Raw genomic sequence first — 18636 nt, forward strand, 5'->3', positions numbered from 1 at the left:
CCTAAAGAAGCATATTATGGAGAGGGGTGAGGGACCTGAATTTTATTTTAAAGTCATTCAACCTGTATATAGGAATTGGGAGGGGGAGACTTAACAAATTAGAAGTTTGTGAGTATAACTAGATCGTATACCTGCAGACTGATATGGAGCCAAGTTTAAATGTTTACATTAATATCAAACCTATTTTAAAAAAAGAAAGACATTTGTCTGCATTAAATATTGTACATTTGTCTATATTTTATTATGTATATAGTTATTAATATTTTTTGTATTGCCTTGATCTTGCTTGCATATTTTTAGAAAGATATTTTTTATGCAATCGCTTAGATGTTATTGCTTTAAGATTTGGGTATGGTTGTGTCACATGATATTAAGAGGTATTATAAGAGGAAGGATTCATTTTATGAATGGAAGTACTGAGAAAGGGTTATTTGGACCTGAAAGCTTTGCGTTTTAAAGTAAAGTGTTTTATGTGTTAAAATAAAGTGAATTTGGAATATCCGAAGTCCACATTTTTTTTTTACTTTTATGTTAATGAAACAGTCACCAGAGACAAAGCATTAATTCAGGGTATAGTTATTTGGTATCAGTGGAGAGAGAAAACAGTGAAAGCAGTCAAAGAGAAACATAATGTTTTGCTACAGAGGTACATAGTCTATTCAAGTTAGGTTCTCATGGTAGTACTTTCTAAGTTTTTTAAGGTAGAACACTCCCTCACTAGGAGTAATGGAGGTGCATTATAATGTAGATGACATAAGGGTATGATCGAAAATGTGACAGTGTTTTTTCATTTTCTAACATTTTTTATTCTTTAACCAGGCTGCAGGACTTAATGCACTATAACTACGTTGAAAATGAGCTTCAGCTTTAGAAAATAAATACATAGTTAAAGTGTAGTACATTATCTCTTTAAACAATTTTTATGTAGTGCATGAAGTGTTGTAATTATGCTCTAAAAACTCAGGGAAAAACAAACTTATTTGAGCACCTTTGATAGCTGTCTCACACTAGAGCAATGACAGAGGTCAGCAACTACCACAGTACCAGTGCAGTGAGGAATTCAAAAAGCTTTAAACCATGTTTAAATACCTCATTTAATTGCAGAATTAAATGTTTAAACATCTTATAACACTCTTTGAGCTTGTGTTGCTCTTCTTTTATATCCTCCATTTGCATGGCAGTGAGAAGTTTGTTACAGTTTTCAACATATTAAAACACTTAGCACTCCTTCACTTTTTTCTGTATTTTATTGTATGAGACCAAATAAAGATTCATGCACTGCAGAGAAATATTATCATGTATTTTCATTCATAATCCTGCTGATTATGTGTTCTTGATATGGCTGTTAAGATTAACCTCTTCATTCATCACAATATGGATACTATCAGAAATCATTATCACATATATTTTTCATTCTGGAAGTCTGATAGACAGCTGGCTTCTAAATCCCTAATCCCAGCCACATGATTTCACCTCTTGTTGTTCTTTGCTGCTTAACTATTTCCCATCAATACAGTATAACAGCATGAACAAGGCAAAAATGCAGAAAGATGCATCACTGAAAAGACTCTTTTGCAAACTGTAGCAGTTCACAGTTTTAATTTACAACTTATTGATAGGGTAATGCCCCTTCATAGTCAGAAGACATTTATTTTAAGAAGTTAAAATTTCTCCTTACCTGCCATCAAAGGTAATAATATGTGGATCTGTGAATGAGTAGCAGTAAGCAGTAGGAAGATCCTTTACTGTAATCTTAAAAAAAAGAAAACAAAATCTAGTTTCCATACAAACCTGAAAAAAGTAGAACATCATCACTTTTATAGCTTAGTGAAAGAATAAAATGGCTAACTGATTTACATCCAGCTTCTTCACCTATTCTTTGGTTTTTCAAGGAGATCTGAACAGTCAGGTATGCATTTGTTTATCAGTGAAACCAGCAGATTTTTCAGTCTGTCTTTCAGATATCTGTACAGCAATGCTATCTCAAGCAAAGTTTTTGTATTGTTTACTATAATTCTATGAAATGACACACCCTTTCAATACTCTTGTACATATATATATATATATATATCTATATATATATATATATATATATAGTTCCCCTTCAGAAGGTCGAACGGCTGAAATCTCGAAATGCATATGGCTGAAGCCATATGCTTGAATTTCAGAAGCTCGACCTTCTGAAAAGGAAAACAAAAAAAAAACAACGTAACACAAAACAATGTTTCTGCAGGCGGACAAGCCCCCCTGCACCCCCTACACCCCCTGCTATTTATTTATACCAACTCCAAGATCGCACTACAGTGAAGAAAGGGAAATCTCCCATTCTGCTCTGTATGCCGATCCCCATTCAGAAGGTCGAGCTTCTGAAATTTCGAGCATATGGTCTCGACCATATGCATTTTGAGATTTCAGCCATTAGACCTTCTGAAGGGGAACTCTATATATATATATATATATATATATATATATATATATATATATATATATACATCTCTATCTGTCTATCTATCTATCTATCTATCTATCTATGTATCTATCTCTGTCTCTCTTTCTATTTATACATTCTATATACACACACACACACACACACACACACACACACACACACACACACACACACACACACACACACACACACACACACACAAATGTGCCCAGCAGTTACAATCACTTTATTGACTGCATTCACCTCAAATGTCTCATTGTGTACATGTGAATGGAAAAATACTTAAAGGTGTAAAGCACTGCAGTTCCACTCGTACCACTTAACTGTCCTCAATTTTGGAAAATGTCCATGAGTCTGCCTCACAGTTTTGCTCTGTTCTTCAAAAAAAGCAAATAATTAATGGTTACAGTCAATCAATAATGCCAAATATTAAGATTTCATTATTCTTCCTGAGATGGACATGTTCCTGGAACACATCAACCACACCACCCCCTTCCTTCAGTTTATGGCTAAACAGCACCAGGAAGAAATTGAGTTCCTGGACCTCACCATCAGGAAGAAGGCTGATTCAACCACCCTGACCCATGACCATTATCAGTAGCTGACTATGGTCAACTTCTTCCTGCATGCCTCCAGCATGCACACTCTGAGACAGAAGGTGAGCTTAGTCAAGTCTTAAGGCCTCAGAATCTCCAGGGTGTCCAGGGAAATGTCTGATTTTCTTCATAACATGCACAACCTACAGAGGGATTGCTTGGCCAGAGGTTACTCCCAAAGGCTACTTGATAGAGTCCTGGACCCTATCATTACCCAACGAGTGCAAAGACCATACCAACCCTTCATCAGCACTAGGGTTCCAGGCTACCAGGATGAGAAATACAGATTAAACCTCATTTTGGACTACTTCACAGACTATGTCGACATCACTAGGATCATCCTCAACAATTGGTCCATAATAATGAGCAACAGGAGCTTTGAGCATATTTCCGCCCCACCACACCTTCACAGCCAGGAGGGGTAAGCATATTAGGGACTTCTTGGAGCACCTGACCACCATGAGATCGGACTCCCCAGGGACCTACGCATGCAGTATCCCACCTTGTTATTATTGCTCACACATGAGTGTGCCCTCAAGCTTCTTTTCCCCTAAAAACAGGAAGGTCTACCACCCCGACATCAGGGGTGACTGCAACCTAGAAGGGATTGTTTACTGGCCTCTTGCACTAAATGCCCAGGTTTTTATGTTAGCAAAACTGTTAACACCTTGTAGACCAGGACAGTGAGACACTTACATGATCTCCGCTACCTTAAACGTACCAGCCAACTGGCTCAGCACGCACTAGCTACTCCGGGACAGAACAGCTTTAAATTCCATATGTTGGACCGCATCCCAAAGACCCTGTACAATGGTGATTACAACTCATTCCTGGAGAAAAGAGAACTGGGCTGGCAGATTAGATTACAATCTAGAATAAGACCAGGACTTAATTATGTGGAGTCTGTTGTCCTGGTGCTAAATCTTCAAAAGATTCAACACTAATTCTTCCAGCATCTCCATACTTTTGGACTCCTTCATTTGCATATTTTGTTTCCCTAGTGAAGTTTGCCTGTTGTCATGGTTTGTACTTACATTGTTTTGCCTTAGATGTGCTTAGCAGGCCAGCATGTTATGTTTTAATATATTTTCCCATTTATTATCCACCCATTTTTGTTTCTATGTTTTTGTTTTTGTATTCTGTTATTTTGTTTTATTGGTTGCTTCCTCTAGTCATTCCTGTTAGTTTTCCTTTAGGATTCCATAGCCATCCTGATGAAGTTTTAGACAAAAAGCATAGGCTAACCTCCCTCTTTATTCTTAGATGATAGCTGTAACACATGTTATCCTTTTGGGGTAATTTGCATATTTACCATAGTGCATCAGTCACAACTGTTTTTATGTGCTACTTTCTAGCTTTACAAACATTTTTATGTGTGTTAGCTTTTTTCCCCAAGTTGTTATTCATTGAGTACTTTCTATTCACTGTTTTAGCTTGTCATCTGGGATTTTCTATAGTCACTCTATTGCTTATAGATATCAGTTAGGTAGACAACCATGTATTCACAATAGTCACACATTTCTCCTAAGCTGTACTGAAGAAATCTCTGAAGACAGTAATTTGTATAGCTGGAACTGCACTTTGATGGCTCAAATAAATGTGATGGACTTCCTATGAGATGTTGACTCCATCTTTCTTGTTGTCATCTTTTTGCGTTCAATTCATTTTTTGGACAGAATCCATGTTTTCCAATCAAAGGTTGGTGTGGGCACTTCTGAGAGTTCATTCTACAGCTGAGTAGTGTAGGTCTGAGTCTGAGTTTGCTGTTTGGAAACAGTAATCTGCGTCTAATAAGCGCACTCTCGGGTGCATCACATTTTAAAAGCTCTGTGCTGTACCACCACAGTACTGTTTCCAAAGGGGTATTACTATTGGAATTATTCTTCCTGCTTGGAAAATATGTGCTGTGGCAAAATATTAGCTTTTTAAATGAAATAGGATAATATTTTCAAACTACACTGATATGGTGTCTTTGTCCTACATTCATTACTTTTTTATTTACTCTACATACAGACACAGTAGAGCAAATACAATTAGATGTATGCATACTCTCTCTCTGTCTTACGCAAACACATGCGAAACCTATACAGATGCACATGAAACACAAATGTAGTTGCATTTTTCTTCCATGATCAATAACAACGGCAAGCAGTGGAAACTTATACAGCCAGTACTTTTTGTTGCTTGAGTTAATTATTCTCTTTCTTTTTTTTTTATTATGTTGTTTTTTATTTAATGCTTGCTAAACATCTATACAGTATATTGCAAGCATAAGCAAGATGGTGGCCTTTTGCTTTTTTCAAAACATGCTTCAAAGAGGGTTATTTTTATTAGATTTTATTTTTATATAAATGCCTTGCTGAAAAGTTTATTTTTTTCTCCAGAAGGGTAATTTTTAATGATTTGCGCATTTTCAAGTATTCAAGAATAAACTGCTGTGTCCCATAAGCAGTAAATGCAGTCCAAAAATGACTTCAAAGAAATCTCCACCTTAGAACTAATAGTTTTTCACTGTATCTTTGTTTTCTAAGCTATTTTAACACCTCGGAATCACACTGAGTACTTCTTATAGGATTGTAACATGTTTTTTTTGCCCAAATGGCTGCCAATGGAGCTTAGTTTCATATGTGACACCTGCAACTGAAAAGGAAGTGATATGAAAATAATTGTGTTCCACACTGTCTGCTGAAATAAGATTTTTTTATTTATTTGTTTTTTACCTGACTGTTTAAGAAAATGCTTTATTTTCATTTTTTTTATAACTAATGTCATGTTCATTTTTCCCCTTACTAAGAAAGTTTTTAACAAAATATGAGCAGCTTTCTATTTCTTAACTTTGGATAACTATTTTTTGCTGAGACACATGCTTACAGCATTATATTTTCTCTCTTTTCTTGTTATTCTGCTCATATAGTGATTTGTTATAGTAAAATTGCTCTTCTACAAATTGACTGGAATATAACTCCATTCCCCAGTCCCTGCAGCGGGACGATATCTTTGGGGAGGTGGTAGTGGGGTGGGTAAATGTTGCATTTAACTCTTCATCAGTTGCATTTGTTTTATAGCTAATGTAATGTTCTTTTTCTCCTTACTATGCTGTTCTGTAATTCTACAGCCAAATATTATCAACTTTCTATTCCTTACATTTGGATAACTTTTTTTTTTGCACCACAGATGTCTTCTGGCATTTTGTCTGATTTGTTAGTGTGTAACACAATCACTCTTTAGCAAAAGTGACTCCATGATAATGACACAAGTACTACTCATGCTTTGGGATCTGTAACACTTAGAAATTACTTTGTGTAATTTTGTAGGAAACTGCACTCCTAATGGTTACAGCCATCAGAGAATTTAGGTCTGTAGCAACTCATTCCTGTTCCTTTAACTGAACTTATGTTGTCCGTCTGTAAGTGAACTAAAGTTCTGCTTCTAGTGCTAAGAGCACGTAGTTTGAATCTTTTCATCTTCCTACTAAGTGACCTTCAGCAAGTCACTTAACCAGGCAGTGTGTTCGGACAATTGGGAATTGCTCTAGACTTCCTAATGGTCTCATGGACTGCATGCTACTTTGTATAAACCTATGTCCATATCAATTTATTTTTCAGTACATATCACAACTATCATAGTACTGTTTCTGTGTTATGCTTCTTCAGTCTGTTATCAGCTATGGTGTCTGTGAATTTCAGTAAGTATCCGAAGAAACTTTTCACTGCATGTTAATCTTTCCTGTAATGTCATCCCCAGTCATAATTACAGTGATGATGTGTTTAATGTACAAAACATTTACTTTCTGCAGTGTCTTTTCCTGCCCCATTTCGGCATACTTCACAGATGACTAAACAAAGTTACATTATCAATGGTATTCTGTTGCTCATCTACTCTTTTACATTTGTTTGTCATCTGTGTATGTTTTGCCCATTGCATGATTCCCCAGTTTACTACATGCCTAGTAATTCCTATTTGCTCATTCACTTTCATCACAATCTAACAGCAGAGGAATACACTTAAAGTGCCTTCCATATTTATTTATTTATTTATTTTTCAGGGTAGGGAGGCAGGCAATATTCCTAGATATGATTTACGTGTCCTTGTAATCATTTGTCTTCTCTATTTATTCAGAACTAGAATTTTGTTGTGTAGAAATATTAAGACATTGGCTCAAATTATTTCTTCATTGAAAGGGAAACAACTGAATTTCTTCCCTTAATTATCATTTTTATCAGGTCAGCATCAGATCAAAGTGTTAGAAAAATCTATAAGGTGCATTTCAGAACCCTATGATTTATTGAGGCCTAGCCTCTATCCGACTCCTGGATTATTTAATCTCTTCCACAGTTATAATGTGCTTTTTTGGCCAGTTAGGGTGTGCTGAAAGTCTGGATGAATATGCTAAAGAGTTAGAGTGAGAAAAATGAATGAAAAGAAACTGAAGATGTTGGGAGGCTAGGATGTGTGACACTCAAGGAGCAGTGGTGGACATTGGGATGTGGGGGTGTATCATGGAGTCCTCGACCTAAGGCTTCATTTTACCCATGGCTGGCCCAGACTGAAGGAGCTGCACTACCACTGATGTAGGGGTAGCAGTGCAGGAACTTAAAGTGCACTTTGAAAAAAAAAAGTCTACGCCTCCTAAAACATGTAACATCAGTTTTGTATTTTTACATGGTTTCTCTTATTTATGTCGATGCTATTCTGTCAGGATAAGCTGATATCCCTTCTATAGAATGTGAATTTAGCTGGAAACAGGAAAAAAGAGAAAAACAGGTGTAGGTACAAGTGGTCTTGGAGGTCACTAATACCTCTAGAGATAAAAAGAGAATTAGTAAAGGTTTGAATGTTAGCAGATGATCACACTGCATGATTCCGGACCAGAGACAGAAGGTGGCTATTTTTAAAAGCCAGGTATAGTTATTCAATGTTTGAGGGCTGACGACCAAGGTTTGCTTGTAGGTGGATATTTTAAAGGCAAGTATGTTAACGCAGATTTGAGGGAAAGTGAAGAAACAAAAATGTCTGTCAATTTGATGCAAAGTCCAAAGTGTGCTGAGAAGAAAAATGCTGTAAGAAGAACTTGAGAGGTATGTATTCATTTACATTTAAGTATAGATGCAATGATTTGTCCAGAAAGGAAAAAAGATGAAAAAATATACGGTCATTGTGGAAAAGTATCTGAAATCTATGCAAGATGGAATCAAAGGAATATTCCTAAACAGAAGGTATATTCTTTATCAGTGACATTAATATATATATATATATATATATATATATATATATATATATATATATACACACACTGAAATATTTTATGTAAGAGGTCAAGAAATGCTTAGACACAAAACATGCATCACAGAGATGAAGGTACATTTTTGAATGAGGCATGTCCAGGTGACAGGAGAAGGTAAGTGAAGCCACACCTCAACAAATGGTGCAAAGAAGAACAGCGTTTCTTGAAGGGGGAGAGGGAGAAAAAGAAAGAGCTGCAATCTGCTTTGTATTCTCTGTCTAGGTGACCCTCTAACATTCCATTTCATTGCTCCATAAAAATATCCAGACGTCTGTAAATCACTGTGTAAACTTGTTTTCTATCTAGTACAATAAACAGCAAACAGACTGCTGGAGTCTGTAAAATCACATCTGACTTATTTTTTTTTTGCCGAAGCATCACTTTAATGTGATGCAGTCATATTCAAGAACTTCAACAAATGAACATTCCTGCACCCATGGATATACAAGTAGATGGCTGGAGAATTTGGGAAAAAGGGCAGATAAAAGGTGGGGTAAGGGGAGTCTAAGAGGCAGAGATTGTGTTTTACCAAGGCCAACGGTGGCAACTCCATGCATATGTACAAATTTTATTAGAATAGCAATGAAACATACAGAAATTGGTCATAAAACACAACTAAAGAAAGGAATCAAGCATGCCATCAGCCAAACCATTTTAAGAAGAACAAATGAAGGGCAGCCATTATTGTTTACATATACTGTTTCTTTCCATTGTTAGAGCTTTAGAGTTACCGCTAAGGTGATAACTCTTGTGAATATTTTTAAGCCTGTACTGGAAAACTATATACACATTTACAAAGCAATAAACTACTGATATTCAAGCATCTTCCTGATATATATCAGATTCCTGTTTGATACAAGGCTAGACAGAGGCTGCTTATAGTACTGATTCACAGCAAATATGAATGAGAAAAAATGCTTTCAAGATGAGCAAGTAAGCTAGCTTTTACCTTACTTGCTGACTATGAATCATTTTCTCACATTTTAAAAAATGAATGAAGCAACACTAAACAAAACATCAACAGATTAACAAATAAACGCATGACACAAATAAAACTATAACAAAATTATATAAAATAATTATCTCTTTTCCAGGCATAATAAAAAAAAAAGATGGAAGAATCATTAAGCCTGTCAGTATAGCAGAAAAAGTTAAGCCATGAGGTGCTAATAAGATTTGTCTTCTTGTTCAGGGTTCACTACCCTAAGCCACCCATTTGCCAACATTGTGACTCTATACCGATATTTTAACTAGAGAGTCTTTTGGAGTTACTCCTGAAATGAAACTTGTATGTACTGGGATAGTGTCATTATCTGATGAATGAAAAACAACAACTCAATATAGATATGTCACTTTTATCCAAACTAAAAAGCACTATTTTGTCTTATTATCATTTTGGTATAAAATAACATGACAGACTTTTATTTATTATTATTCCCAAAGTCTGGCATGTCTCTTAGTTAACTGCTATAGATTAAATATAATTATACCTAAATAAATGGTGTAATCATTGACATAGCAAAACATTATCTCAAATCTTGAAAGGAACTATTTTAATTACAATTAGCAAGAGCATGAAAAAGACACACCCATGAAAACATATATACTTTTACTTGTACACACACAGATCCATGGACACACACACACACATACACACACACACACACACACATGCACGCATGCGCGCACATGCGAACACACGCACACACACAATGCAATCAACAGACACAAGGACCATATTCTAAGCTCAATAACGCAATCCAGGGTAGTCATTATGGAGAAAGAGTAAAATCAAGGCTTATAATACCCCTGAATGATCTGCTATTTTGCTATAATTCCCACCCTGTAGGGCATTATTACTTATTGATACATATGATTATGGTATCAATGGTCAAAATATCAAAATGATGAGCACATAACATCAACAAAAACATATTAAACATTCACATTCTGAAATACACAAGCTCCCAATACCTTGAAGTACCAAAAATCACAAAAGTAATGCAATTTCCTCTGGAAATCTTTAAACAAAAACCCTACCTACAAATTCAGAGCTAATCTGACTGTCTAGTGGTATTTTTTTGGTAGTCTTACAGAGAGGCTTTTTTTAAGGCAAGGTGTGTGGTTATGGTTAGGTGCAGGGTTAGGGTTAGGGTTAACATGTATTACTGAGGTGTGCAGGTTGACTTTGCCTATCGCTCAGGAGGTACATAATGTGAGCTGGTATCATTCATTTCTCTAAGAACTTGCCGCAGCCTTTTATACCTCACACAATCAAATCATTTAGACTAATGAAGCAGAAGTAAATATTTCTCTGTAGCTCACTTGCTTTCTTTATTATCAAATAAATGGTGGCAGTTTGATCTTTGGTGCCTCTGAAACTTCTAAAAATAGCTAGCACATCTCATGGCTCTCTGTCAATATTAATTTATTAATTTATTTATTTTGTCAACTGTGATAGGCCAGTTGAGCAAATTCAGACCAATTTCAATGTTACCCTGGGCAGAAAATACTCCTCAAGTGAAATATACTGCAGTACAAACAATAGTCTACAGAAAAACAGAGACAATATACTGTGATGTCACAACACAGATATTTAACAGACGTGTGCACTTTTATGTCTCAGATTACATACAGTTCATATATATAATATTTAATATTTACAGAACAATGCCTGCATCTAATATTTTTATATTGTGATGAAATAAGAATACCATTTGATATAGAAATCCTTGTAGGTTGAAAAGAAGAATTTTATTAGAACATGCTATATATAGTATTATAGCAATAACCCATGCCTGGGTGTGGGTAATGCTGGATTTACCCATGGTTGGCGTGGTTTGGTCCCGAGGCGGCCCGAGGACCAAACAAAGCCAACCGTGGGTAAATACAGCATTACCCACACCCAGAAGTGGGTTATTGCTATTATACCATGACATTATTTAAGAAAAGAAACTATTACTTTTCTTAAATAATGGCATAGTATAATGCCTGTTTACTGCCCTTCCGCAGATGTCTGGCATCCGGCAGTTCTGATGTACTGCGCACCGCGCAGTACATCAGAGTTGGCAAAAGCAACAGAGAAAGCAAGATCTCCGTTGCTTTTTTGTTACTGATTTCGGTAAGTTAAATGGGTTTAACATAGCAAGACAGCTTTAAAATAAGCAACGGAGATGTCCGTTGCTTATTTTAAAACTGTCTCGCTATGTAAAACCCATTTAACATAGCGAAACATAAAAAAAGCAATGGAGATCTTGCTTTCTCCGTTGCTTTTTTTTAAAACACTGTCCCGCTATGTTAAATGGGTTTAACATAGCGAGACAGCTTTAAAATAAGCAACGGAGATCTCCGTTGCTTATTTTAAAGCTGTCTCGCTATGTTAAACCCATTTAACATAGCGAGACAGTGTTTTAAAAGTAGAGTTATACTAACGGAAAAAAGTCCGGGCGACCAGACCTTTTTCTATTAGTATAACTCGATTTACAATGTGCACGCTGGCCAATCAGCGTGCACGTTTTGGGGGGGTCATGGTATAATATAGCAATAACCCATGCCTGGGTGTGGGTAATGCTGGATTTACCCACGGTTGGCGTGGTTTGGTCCCGAGGGTGAAGCCCGAGGGACCAAACAAAGCCAACCGTGGGTAAATACAGCATTACCCACACCCAGAAGTGGGTTATTGCTATTATACCATGACATTATTTAAGAAAATAAACTATTACTTTTCTTAAATAATGGCATAGTATAATGCCTGTTTACTGCCCTTCCGCAGATGTCTGGCATCCGCGGCAGTTCTGATGTACTGCGCGCCTGCGCAGTACATCAGAGCTGTGGGCAAAAGCAATGGAGAAAGCAAGATCTCCGTTGCTTTTTTTTTTACTGTTTTCGCTATGTTAAATGGGTTTAACATAGCGAGACAGTTTTAAAATAAGCAACGGAGATGTCTGTTGCTTATTTTAAACTGTCTCGCCATGTTAAACCCATTTAACATAGCAAAACAGTAAAAAGCAACGGAGATCTTGCTTTCTCCGTTGTTTTTAAACCTGTCTCGCTATGTTAAATGGGTTTAGCATAGTGAGACAGCTTTAAAATAAGCAACAGAGATCTCCGTTGCTTATTTTAAAGCTGTCTCACTATGTTAAACCCATTTAACATAGCGAGACAGTGTTTTAAAAGTAGAGTTATACTAATGGAAAAAAGTCCGGGCGACCGGATCTTTTTCCATTAGTATAACTCGATTTACAATGTGCACGCTGTCCAATCAGCATGCACGTTTTGGGGGGGTCATGGTATAATATACAATAAATGACCATTGGTATTCAAAAGCATGCACACTGATTGGACAGTCCAGTCAGCATGCCAGCTGAAAAATTAGCATACCTCAAAAGAAAGAAGTCTGGCCATTAAAGCATTGTTGAGTGCCAGAACTTCTGTTGGCATATCCTAAGTAAAAACATCTATACATATCTGGCAAGGGACAAAGCAAAATTCGAGAAAACTTTGGATGTACTACAAAACTCTGGACAATAGAAAGGTATAGCTACCAGTCAATTGTCCACACTTTAGCCGAATGTCACTCATTTTTCTCATATATTTGCATCATAAATTGCAAGCAATTCCAGTAATGTAAGGCATTATGTTTTCATGCACACACAAATAAACAGAGAAATTGAGAAACTAAGACATTAGGGCAAGCTGCTTTTATGAATGTTCTCTTCTCTATTGTCTCCCTGCCATGCAACCGATGTACTGTGCAAGACTGAGAATGTACATACATATGCATGAGTAGTACATCAGTAAACAGTGAAAAGGGAAGAAGAGCAATAAAGCACTGTTATACAAAGACTCAATAACCCACTCCTGAATGTGGGTATGATAGGATTTACTTGTGGTTGGCTTTGTTTAATCATTCAGGCTTTGAGTTCATAGCCAAACCACACTAAGCATTGATAAATCCTATGATACCTAAAGTCAGTTGTAGGTCATTGTTGAATTAGCTTAGGTCAAAGGTAGATGATAAAGCAGTCAATAACAGGGTGAAATAGGAGAGGATGAAATATTCCAAGAGATGTGTGACTAATTGCTGGAGATTTTAGGTATAGAAAGAGTGTTGTGGTAATTAAAGGGAGCATAGAAAGAAGGACCAAAACGTATGTAAGTATGTAGAGAAAAACTGATCTTAATGTGAGATAGGTTACATAAAATTATGAAGAAGGTGCTGATAAGACAATGGTTGTTGGATTTCTGGGACTGCTTCTCAGGGCTACACACAATCCATCCATCCATCCTCAACCCCTTTTCCCATTTTGCACATGGTGTTGTGGTGTCACTTCTGCAATGACAATCATCTCAAGCCAAGGTTTACACCTCTGAGTGGCTAGCCCTGTCACATTTTGCAGCTTTTATTATTTAATAAGCAATTTTTCAGTTGTAAACTAAAATATTTAATGTTATCCTCAGTTCTGAGCTATTTTAAGGCATTGGCTTCAGATTTTTGGTCACATAGACTGACTATAGAGAGCTGCTTGAATGATTGTGAGGCTTGACAATGATAACTGTGTTTTTTGTAAGATTTCAGCATCCCAGAGGGATTGGAAGTTTTATTTATTTACTTATGTATGTATGTATTTATTTATTTGTCTTTTGTTGACTGGGTTAGTCCAACTGAGCTGGTAGCCCATTTTCAGTGGAGACCTGAGAGAAAAGCTCCACACAACAAAAAATAAATAAAAAAATAACAATAACAAAGTTGCATTATAAGTTGCATTACAAGTAAAGTGAATAAAAATGCATAACATAAAGTCAAGCTAAAATATGAATATGAATACAAAGCTACAAACACTCATGCCATAATGGAAATTAACAAAGGATAAAATTGAGTAAAAAAAAAAAAGAAATTATTAAGAAAAAAAAAAAGAAAACAAAAATACTAGAGGTAGAAACATGGAGTAAAAAAGAGGATTTTCCAATACAGAGTCAGAAAAAGAATAGCCCCAAAAACATCTTTAATGGCTAGATCAGGTTGGTAGAGAGGAGGAAGATGTATTAAATAGAAGGGTTGGAGTAGATGGATGGGGTGGAAGGTTTAGGAGGGTCATGAGAGTGAAAGGAAAACAGTAATGAGCATAGTAGTGAAGGAAGAGAAAAGATGAGATTTAAGTATATTGTTGCTCAGTGGTGTAGCTAAGGTACAGTAATACCAGTTAATTATAAAGCTATATTAAAGTAAGGAGAGGAGAAATTATATAGTGTAATGAGTTTGAAACAGTCCTTGTATAGCTACAGATATAAAGTATAGTAAATAATGTTAAAAATAATCTTGAATTATGTAATACAAAGGTTATCTTGGAGCTAATCATTTTACCTTTTTTCTAAAAGGCCAGGCAGTGAAGCAAACTATTGGTAGCTTAGCTGCAAATTTAGCTAATTTGTTGTAGGTTTATTCTGTCTTATAATTATATTTTTGGTTGGTCAGGAGTGAAGAAGCATACAGGTGAGTAAGAAGCAGGAGTGCTCTCACTATAGTGAGCTGTGCACGTTCTGTCAGAGATGAATATAATAAGACCATTTTTTATTTGTTTTACACATAGTATATTGGATGTGTTGGTCAAGGTTTAATGGCTATTCATTGGTAACACCAAGTACACTGTTTCTGAATCTCTGCTCAGCAGTGGTATTTGTTATAGAGAAGATGGTAAAATTGCCAAAGTGATATTACAGAGATGATGTTCTCAGTATTTTTATTGTATTTATTGTACTTATAGTTTACCATTGCCAGCCCTTGTCCACAATACATTTACTTCTTACCCAAAATACACAAGGACCTTCAACACCCACCAGGCAGACCCATTGTTTCAGGTAGAAATTCATTAACAGAACCGTTATCTCTGTTAATTACTAAATTTCTTAAGCCCCTTTTACAATGTGTCTGCTCTAGGATTCAAGATACCACGGAATTTTTACAGATCATCTCTGATACACAGCTTGAGCCCGACTGATTACTTTGCACATTGGATGTAAAATCATTACACAACCAACATACCACATCGGGCTGGCTTAGAGGCATTGGAATACTGGCTTAATAAAACCGAAATATATAAGCCAGGTTTCAACACTCTTTTGTTGTGTTTAACAGAACACGTATTGACAAAAAATGTGTTTTTTTACAAAGACAAATACTATTTACAAACCAAAGGGACAGCTATGGGTGCATCCTTTGCACCCTTATATACTGATTTATTCATAGCATACTTTGAAGAACAGGTTATTTACGACAATTCTCACAATATTTACATTGTAGAAATGGACATATGGCGCAGATATTTGGATGACTGCTGGTTGGTATGGAGAGCGAATAATGAATACCTTTTGGAATTTGTTTCTTATTTGAACGAAAATAAATGGGGGATTGAATTTTCTGTCAGCTATGATAGAGCCAAAATTATCTTCTTAGTTGTATTGGTTTGCCGTGCATCTGATCATATGCTGACCACAGAAATTCATCGCAAATTCCCCCAGAATAATTCACTTCTCCATGCAACCAGCTTTCATTCCCTTCACATCTACAAAAATATTCCTAAATCACAGTTTATGCATATTAAACACATTTGTTCTGAACAGCACACGTATAGACACTTCAGAGATGACTTAGTACATCGATTTCGAGATCGTGGGTACAAAATGGGTCAATTATTACATTCCAAACACACAGTTGACCAGATGGAACGTACTGAATTACTTCAATACAAAACTAGACACAAATCACCCTCAGCAGTACCTAGATTCATCACCACATACGGTCGGAATACCAATACATTGATGCAAATTGTTCAACACAATTGGAACATATTAACAGTAAACCTAGACTTCAGGACATTCTTGGAGACAGATGTTCGTTTTCCTTTCGTAAAGGCAAAAACCCATCTGTCTTTTTTAATCACTTTAAACATCTTGAAAAGAAAGGCTCTAAAAGTATTCAGACCACATTATCAGGGGATCCACTAATTGGTTGCTTCCCTTGTGGACACTGTACCTATTGCAACATCATACTTAAAACCACCAGTTTCAGCAGTCAAAACACCTCTCATGTATTCAGTATAACATTTTTTGCTAACTGTTCCTCAGATTGGGTCATTTATTTGGCCAAATGCACATGCCCTGCATTCTATACAGGCCAAACCTCTAGACCCTTGAAGTTTCGAATCTCTGAACATTTTAGTGATATCAGACATAAGAGAGACACCTATGCTTTATACAAACATTCTTTGGTACATCCAAATGCTACTTTTAGTTTTACCATCATTGACAAAATCAGAAGATCCAGGCATAATAAATCAGGTTGGCATAATTTATTAAATTCAATGGAGAAAAAATGGATTATTAAACTTGGTGGTCTCTTTAAGCCAGGTCTGAATGAGCATATGTAATTAAGCATATGACTCATTTGAGTATTTAAATACAGGTTCTTTATTGTTGTTTTTCAAACACTGAGGAAGGCTTTGTTAGATATTTGCCGAAACCGGTCTGTTTTTCAAGAACCTCAAACGATAAATTCATTTTTAAGGTGCCTTGTATGCTGGTCCTGTTTTCTTTCTTTTTCTCTATAAGGCCAGGCAGTGAAGCAAACTATTGGTAGTTTAGCTGAAAATTTAGCTAATTTGTTGTAGGTTTATTCTGTCTTATAATTATACTTTTGGTTGTTCAGGAGTGAAGAAGCATACAGGTGAGTAAGAAGCAGGAGTGCTCTCACTATAGTGAGCTGTGCACGTTCTGTCAGAGATGAATATAATAAGACCATTTTTTATTTGTTTTACACATAGTATATTGGATGTGTTGGTCAAAGTTTAATGGCTGTTCATTGGTAACACCAAGTACACTGTTTCTGAATCTCTGCTCAGCAGTGGTATTTGTTATAGAGAAGATGGTAAATTTACCAAAGTGATATTACAGATATGATGTTCTCAGTATTTTTTCTGTATTTATTGTATTTATAGTTATGACAGCTATCTGGAATTTTGTAAATATACGTCATTTGTGAATATCAAAATGATTCATATAAGATACTTGGGTTCCAAATGTATTAGAACTGTATGTCATGTGTATATCAAACTGCTGTACAGACGTGTATTAAAAAGGTATTTTATAAAGTGCTTGTGCTTAAAATGTAACCACAGTGTGCCCTATTGGAAAAGAACAGAAATGTAGATGCACTATTGTAACTGTTTAAATGTACATATTTTAACAGTGGAAACAAGAATACAGGAGCCTAATTTCAGAAACATAGCTGAAATTAAATTGCTTTATGGCTATGCAATAAAAGATGGTATATTTCAGTTTTCAATGCAGCTAGATACAGAGTCTGTGCTGAAAAACTTTCTGTATTGTCCTTAGGTGAAATAATTACTAGTCTTGAAATGTGGAGGAATCTAATTGTTTTATGACTTTCAGCATCTGCCAGAGATCTGAGCTCTATGTATTTTCACAAGTAGATGCTAAATATTGCCAACTTCCAGCAGTGGTGGTTTCACTTGGGATAGAGACAGATGACAAGAAATGATGTCATTCTGCAAGTTATCCCAGCGGTAATATTTGATATATTAATCTGAGGAGTCTCTTAGAGAGACAGGGCATTCTGCATTATGTCTTGAACCTGACAAGAATCATTCACCACAGCATCTGGTTTGCTCTAATTAAGTAAGTTAACTAGGGCATACTAATTATCTTAGATCCATTCAAGAATATAGTGAAGCTTAGTTTATATATTTTCGTTATTTATCTAACACTATCCTGCAATGTTGTTTTAAATATTTCCTGTGATTTTGAACTCTGATGTCACTGTGAATATATACTTAGTATTTTCTTGTTATTTTATTTATTATTAAATACATTTAAACTTTTCATTGTGGCTGATCTGCCTAGAGATATTTAAGTTTTGAGAGTACTTACATATTTATTTGGTGACACTGTGTGGGCCACTCCTAATAGCCTTGCTCTTGGTCAAACTACCATTTGTATTAATATTGATATTATGCAGTAAGATTGGACACCCTTTGTTAAGGGCCTCAAAGTATCTGACAAGGAGTTGGCTGATGGCAGGGATAACTACCTTATAGTTTGGGCAAAAGGGGGCATATTTATTAAACCTGTGCCAGCCTTTCCCAGGTGTGTGTGTGTGTGTGTGTGTGTGTGTGTGTGTGTGTGTGTGTGTGTGTGTGTGACAGTGTGTATGCATGTGTGTGCGTGTGTCCGTGTGTGTCCGTGTGTGTGTGTGTGTGTGTGTGTGTGTGTGTGTGTGTGTGAGTGTGAGT

At 36.0% G+C, this 18636-nt stretch overlaps 1 protein-coding gene across 1 annotated transcript in view; it reads right to left on the reverse strand.

Annotated features, from left to right (window-relative positions):
• Nucleotides 1-18636, reverse strand: part of VWDE (von Willebrand factor D and EGF domains) — a 740920-nt gene that overhangs the window by 580693 nt on the left and 141591 nt on the right. The window contains exon 7 of the mRNA XM_044066200.1: nt 1679-1752. Within this exon, the coding sequence (XP_043922135.1) occupies nt 1679-1752 (74 nt within the window). The remainder of the gene's footprint in view (nt 1-1678; nt 1753-18636) is intronic.

Source organism: Protopterus annectens, chromosome 3.part1 (assembly GCF_019279795.1).
Source record: "Protopterus annectens isolate FY-2018-M chromosome 3.part1, PAN1.0, whole genome shotgun sequence".
Taxonomy (NCBI): Eukaryota; Metazoa; Chordata; order Ceratodontiformes; family Protopteridae; genus Protopterus; species Protopterus annectens.